Below are 7,460 nucleotides of genomic sequence, written 5' to 3'. Positions count from 1 at the left end.
TGCAGGCACGCGTCAGCGCCCTGGAGAACGAACTCAAGTACGGCAGCACCGCCGCGTCTGTGTGTGCGTGCGTGTGTGTGTGTGCGTGCGTGCGTGTGTATGTGTTTCTAAGAGTGAGAGACTGACTGTGCATGCAAAGCAGAGTTAGTGAACTGTAGAATTAGCTCAAGTAAGAGATATAAACTGTGAATTTCTCTAGGCTGTAGAGTGTGTGTGTTTATACGGTATAAACATTCACTTCAATAGTTGGCTTATGACAATAAGGTATAAATTATACCTTAAATTATACCTTATTGTGAATTATACCTTATACCTTATTGTCATAAGCCAACTATTGGTGTCGAAAAATACATTTGTGTAGTGGAGTCAACTCCACTAACTGTGTGTGTGTGTGTGTTGTGTCAGTCAAGGCTTTTGAGGTAACAGTTGGATCAAAACTTGTTGTTCTTTCTTGGCAGTAAATCACTGAAATGAAATTCCCCGAGCCACTCTCACACGGCTCAGTTCACACAATTACAGAATAACCCGTCCCGAGGTTTAGAAAGCTGTGTGTGTGAGTGTGTGTGTTTTGTGTTAAGTGTGAGGGCGCGTGTTTGCGGCCACTGCCAGCTCACTGATCCAGGCCACTCTAAACTCCGCTGGGATTCACACAAACACAGTCGCTGGCAGGGAATGCAAAATGCACACAAAAGCTCTGCCCTGCCACATGATCACCCATACACACACACACACACACACACACCGTCAATCTGACTCTGTTCTCTCCACCTCACGCACACTCACATTCAGAGGCCCATGAACACACACACACACACACACACACGCTATATAGCCACACAAACACCTGTATACCTCCATACACAAACTACAGCTGATGTTGTGATGGTGTCTCCCATTATCATGGTTACCCCTGTTAAAAACAACCACTATTAAAAACAAATCACTTTAGAAGGCCTTTTTAAAAATATCCATGATAAGAGAGTAAAAGCACTGTTTACATGTGGACAAAAAGCCTAAACACATAGAAAAATGTCTGTTTTACGAACTATCCGGGTACTGCCAGGGCTTTAGGACTCAATTTATGAGTATCTTGATACGCAATGAACCATCCAGGAGGTTTGCATGTAGGCTACAGCAAGAAGTGATGTAGAAACACAGGCAGCATCAGAAGCGTGTGAGGGCAACACTCCTAAGGGAATGGTGTCTGTTTCATCATCAGCGTGCGTCAACAAGCACTTCTCAGAACCACGGAACAGACGTGGGTGTGGGAGGATATAAATTATTGGCACATACTATGCTCTATGATGTTTAACCCTTAGAACCCGATTGACGCAAAGTGCGACACAAAACACACCCTTTCTTCTCTGTTGCATTGCTCTGTGGCTGTTCATCGCAGCGAGATGAAACCTTTATTGCATGACAGCAGAAGTCGGGCTTTCCGACGAGATATCATGAAATTGAATCATATAAATATAGTCTATACTTCTCTGCGTTCACCTGCACACCCATTACTCTCGTTTGAATTACTCACAAACCCGTGAACGCATAGATATGGCAAGTATATCAGATGAAAGAAGACACAGGGCTATCTATTGGTCCCAAGTATGTCGATCTTTCTAGCTTATGAAAATAGACGAAGTGACTGCAAAATAATAACGTCATGTACAAAAACCAACTGCACACCCATTACTCTCGTTTGAATTACTCGTGGACCTGTGATCGGATAGATATGCCACGCATGTCAGATGAAAGAGGAGACACAGAGCTATCATTTGATACCACGTACATCCTTCTGGGTTATAAAACAGACGAAGTGACAGCTAAATAATAACTTCATATAGCTTGACTTACCTCACGTTTTGGTCTGTTTTTGTGGCAAAGCATGTTTATAATCCAACACTATTGTGTGTTTCTCTATGGCAAAGAATGTTCATAATCCGGTTGAGATCCTAGCAAATTCCTGCATGGCATCCAATTCAAGGCTCACATTGCATCCCAATTTGTTCAACAAAGAAACACCTTTTTTGCCTTTACTTTGTTCATGGCAATGCAGTAAAAAGTTGTAGAGAATCATGAGTGCAGACACCATAGGCACACACAGGCTAACACGTAAACTCGGGTCAAGTCAGGTCAGATCAGTTCGTGTCACAGATATGGAGCGCAGAAAGGTCATTTTTAATCACTAAATAAAAAAATTTCATTTATTTCTGTAAGGCGCACACCACATATGTCTGTAAATTGCTCAGCCCCAGAGAATCCCTCCACTATGGCAATTATATTGCCAGATTCAGAAAAAAACAATATATAATATGTGTGTGTGGCACTTACAATGACCAGAATAAATCCTTATGAATAAAGGTAGTGAAAATGCCCTAAAAACACCTTAGGGTTCTAAGGGTTAATCCCTGAGGACTTTCCCTGTTTGACGTGTGTGTGTGTGTGTGTGTGTGTGTGTGTGTGTGTGTGTGTGTGTGTGTGTGTGTGTGTGTGTGTGTGTGTGTGTGTGTGTGTAAGTGTGAGAGAGATTGTATTTGCACATTTTTGTTCTCATTTTTATTCCGTTGTAGTGTGAATGCGGTTGTGATGCACTCTGTGTACACCAGGGGGCATCAGTGAGCCTGTGGAGAGAACCGTATTGCACTAGAGTTAATCTCTTAATGAAATCACTTAATGTTCTTAGCACGCCAAGCATCACCACATAGACGGCCCTGTTTTGAACAGAGCTGGTAACTCCTGCTCAAAGGGTGCATACAAGCATATGTACGCATACACACACACACACATACACACACAGACACCCTGACAGAGATGATCCAGCAGGCTTTGTAGATTAATACAGCTCAATTAGTGAGCTTATTGAAGGGTCTTAAGTCACCTCTGTTTCTGAGGCGGTGGCAAAATAGCAGCACTCACTTGCTGTAAACACACACACACACACACACACACACACACACACACACACTACACACACACACTACACACTACACACTACACACACACACTACACACTACACACACACACACACACACACACACTACACACACACACACACACACACACACACACACACACACACACACACACACACAATGTGTCAGCATGAATATGTTTAAAAAAAAAAAAAAAGTCACTGCAAGGTCAAGTTTGAGTATCTTCACAAGTACACAAGTTTTATAAAGATTTCTCTGAACATCAACTGTGAACAGTGTGCATAATCATACATACATAATCATTTACAGAGTGAAGCTGATAAACCTCAAGGAAACTTTTTTTGGCAGTGTTCCCGGTATTGTTGTTCTGGCACATTCCAACCAATATTGGGAAAACGTGTGTTTTTCTCATCCAATCAGAAAACATGGAACCGGTTATGTGGTTACCCTGCAACATATCTCAAAAAGTTGCACCATGTTTCATCACCTTAAATGTTGTATCAGCGATTTCAGGCCCAAAAAAGGCCCAAACATAAATGATCACATTCATCTAATCTGTCCTAACGATCCGCTAGCTGCCTGCCCCATAAGCAGGCCATCAAAAAAACGTGTCTCTGTAGGCAGCCTAGGATCCGAGAACTACACAAAATTGCTTCCAACAAGAGTTGGCAACCACTCAAAGGCAATATAAAATGTTCCAACCAATAACCGACGAGATGCACGTTTAGGAGAGTTTTAATTGCACAGGAGGGAGGGGGAGGGAGTAGCGAGCTAGCTCTCTGTTTTGTTTGAACATCAACAGAAGTGATGTATCCCTGCTATCGCTGATACAACCTTTTAATGGTCGTGCCTGGGTAGCAACTCGAGCAGTCAGGTTGACAATTTTCGAGAAACCCGACCGTCTCCTTCTCTCTCCTCAGGAGGAAGGCCCAGCAGGCCATGCGTCCCGTGCTGGACTCCTCCGCCCTCAGCTCAGACGACGACTACGACGACGACCTGTACGACCCCACCAGCATCGCCTCCATCCTCACCGAGAGCAACCTGCAGACCAGCTCCTGCTGAGAGACCGCTGGCGGTGGAGACGGCCAGGCCACAGGCCGACTTACGTTTCCGTATAGAATCTACGGTGTTGGTGCAGCACAGCCGCATTATTTTAAAGCCAGACAAATGATACTAATATACAGACGTGGCCATTTACAGAGGTCGGTCTATCATCCATCTTCATTTATTTTTTCCAGCTAGCATTACTCACACACGTGCAATTATAAATGCTCACAGTTGTGTAGACCTCTCGCGCGGGCTACAGCATAGGTTTTGCATAGAGCCCATGCACAGTGCAACCATAATTAAGCCGTATGGCCTTATGTACCAACAGCTTAGATTCAATACAGAAGCGCCAGCCGGAGCAGCAAGGACACTTGAGGGGTTCTACAGGGTTCGAACAGCACTAAGGAGGGGTGGGTGGGGTCTGTGGTGGGATGCTTGGGGTATCGAGGTATCATGCAAAGGGAGGGAATGCTAATAGCGCTGGGGTAAAGCTAATAGCGCTGGCCTTAGGCTAATAGCGCTGGGGTAAAGCTAATAGCGCTGGCCTTAGGCTAATAGCGCTGCCTTAGGCTAATAGCGCTGGGGTAAAGCTAATAGCGCTGGCCTTAGGCTAATAGCGCTGGGGTAAAGCTAATAGCGCTGGCCTTAGGCTAATAGCACTGGACTTAGGCTAATTTATATGTTTTGATTAGTAGCAGAGGTATGGACGGGGCAGATGCACTGGAGTTACGCAATAAGATACTCTGTTACGCAATAATGGGAGATAGCGCTAGAGAGGTGGATACTCACTGAGTTTACATAGCGAGGTAGCTTAGTGCAGAAAGGGTAGATACTCACTGAGTTTACATAGCTAGGTAGCTTAGTGCAGAAAGGGTAGATACTCACGGAGTTTACATAGCTAGGTAGCTTAGTGCAGAAAGGGGGGATAGAAAAAGAAGAGGAGGATGGGTTTGTGTGGGAGGGTGGGAGGGAAGGGTATTAAGAGCACAACGAACATTCCACTGGGAAAGAGGGAATCGGGACTGCGGCCGAAACCTGATCGGTCTCCACGTCCCTCACTGGCCATTGACTACAGACGAAACCTGCCGAGAGATACGAGTGGTCTTCTCACAGACGAAACCATCCGAGAGATACGAGTGGTCTTCTCACAGACGAAACCAGTCGAGTGGTCTTCTCACAGACGAAACCAGTCGAGTGGTCTTCTCACAGACGAAACCAGTCGAGAGATACGAGTGGTCTTCTCACCGACAGACATAACCAGCCGAGAGATACGAGTGGTCTTCTCACAGACATAACCAGCCGAGAGATACGAGTGGTCTTCTCACCGACAGACATAACCAGCCGAGAGATACGAGTGGTCTTCTCACAGATCAAAGTGCCTGACAGGCTCACCTGTCATGACCATTTCCTCATAGGCAGCTAACAGACACAGCGGCCCATTCCTTACATACATGTCTCATTATGGTTTTTAATAAGCACACTCTGCAGTGAAGCATCATTGTAGGCTTAATAAACTCACCGCCAGACTTGACAAAGGTACGCACTTCAGTGACCGCAATGTAGTAGCAATAACAAGATGGCATGCAAAATGCCAACTAGAGAGCGATAATGATCTACTCTGCATTGTGAGGGAGCACATCATTAGCACAGGGCAGTGTGCCGCTGGCCTAGCACACACCAGCACAGAGAGCAATAACGGCATGTTGCCGTAGACGGCAAGCCGCACAAGGAGGCAAACAGCAGAGAACCGAATGCTGTCCAGGCACTTCCTGTAGTAATACACAGGATAAGCGGGTGTGGCCCTCCTGTCCTGAAGCACAATGCTATGGAACAACACTGCATTCATAAGGAGAGACACTAAAGTTTGCTGACTTCGTCAACCTTGTAATTCAAATAACCAGTGGTTATTCTGAGGCCCAGCACCCACAGGGCTTGCAGGGTGTAAGCTGACGGTTGCCCTGTAATTCACAAAGACACAGAGGCCTCAACTGACCACTGCAAAGCAGCAAGGTCACCACCGTCATGCGTTTTAATGATGGGTTCAGTTTGATGTGTCATAGTTGCACGTTTATGGAACCACAACCCTGCAAAGACATTTCAGAAGAACTGCCAACCAGCAACCTATGACAGACCACAGATGCATGTTGTGGATGCATTCTGTAGGCTAATGGTATCATACTGATGATCACTGTGTTCTGTGTAGGTTGTGCTGAATCATACCCAGCCCTTACTTAAAAAGTCTTCATTTCTGTGCACTGTCACTACAAAGCCAATTGCCTGTTTAAGTAGACATACTTATCAGAGAGGTATGACTTGCAATAATATGCCATTAATAACAGTTTGTAAATGTATGCAATTCCTCTATACATAAAATGTAATGTAATGAAGTGGAAACACTTTAGCACAGCATCCTGTGTGTGTAATGTGAGCATAAAAACAATAATGTAATTTATACTTCTTAACATTCCTAATCTTTCTGTCGATATTTGTCTTGTCTGTACTGTATGTGACTTTTGGCATCTTTGCTTGAACACAAAAAAACCCTGAGCATGGCTGAATGAATTAGCAACTTCCACACCTTGTTTAGTATGTGCATGGTTCTGCTACAGTAGTGCTGAAACTGATGCAACTGACTACTGAGAATCCTTCCTGCAATCATATAACTGTATATAGGCAATTTAATCCGAATGTCAGAAATAAACTAAGCTTTCACATAGCTAAAATAGAGAGATTATATAAGAGTCATTTCATTGTCTGTCTCTATTTTTATGTAATAATAATAGTCATAGTTTATTGAACATTAGCTGGCCATGTCAGGCATTGCTTTTGCAACGAAATTGCTTTGCATTGGTGGGGTTGCACCATTCAGTTTCAGCTGAGGATGTCAGCATTATTACCTTATATCAATACCTACAGTATCACTACTATTTATCTGTCTATGCCTGAGTCTCCTACTCTATGCCTGAGTCTCCTACTCTTCGGCACAAGTACTTTGCTATGCACCCCTGACTATTGTACTCCACTAACTGTTCCTGTAATTTCACACCAATGCCTTACAATCATCATGCTGATTTTATTCTCTCTCTCTCTCTGTTGTAATTCTGTTTGCATGGTCATTCCAAAGGATTTTAAAATGGTTAACTTCAGTTTTGTACATGTTTTGTTTTTTTATTTAAGTAGACTTTTCTTTTACATTGAAAACATTGATTTAATGTGATTTATTTCATTGATGCAATTTATAATTGAATAATTTTTGTGGAATGCATTTGTACATGAATGGTACCTTAATGTAGAGATGCTTTTTGCTGTAGTTTTATTCTCATGGAGTATTTTCATATATGGCATGGTACAAAATAATAAATAAGGGTTGTTTGGAACTGTAAATCTGTATTTTTACAGTATAAAATCATTTTCTATTTAAATAAAAAAATATGCAACATGATTGTTGCAGTAATATAGCGTTTTATGTTTTTCTTTTGTCG

The 7,460-nt window shown here is 43.3% G+C and overlaps 1 protein-coding gene across 1 annotated transcript in view; it reads left to right on the top strand.

Moving 5' to 3' along the window:
• Positions 1 to 4,860, top strand: part of LOC121720054 (cingulin) — a 42,527-nt gene extending 37,667 nt beyond the window's left edge. Inside the window, exons 21-22 of the mRNA XM_042105887.1 lie at positions 1 to 37; positions 3,852 to 4,860. The exon at positions 1 to 37 is cut by the window's left edge and continues 127 nt beyond it. Coding sequence (XP_041961821.1) covers positions 1 to 37; positions 3,852 to 3,993 — 179 coding nt within the window. The 3' untranslated portion in view covers positions 3,994 to 4,860. The remainder of the gene's footprint in view (positions 38 to 3,851) is intronic.
• Positions 4,861 to 7,460: the final 2,600 nt, after the last annotated feature.

This window comes from Alosa sapidissima, chromosome 10 (assembly GCF_018492685.1).
Source record: "Alosa sapidissima isolate fAloSap1 chromosome 10, fAloSap1.pri, whole genome shotgun sequence".
Classification (NCBI taxonomy): Eukaryota; Metazoa; Chordata; class Actinopteri; order Clupeiformes; family Clupeidae; genus Alosa; species Alosa sapidissima.
Note: the sequence above shows the minus strand (reverse complement) of the source record. Positions and strands in the feature narration are given on the sequence as shown.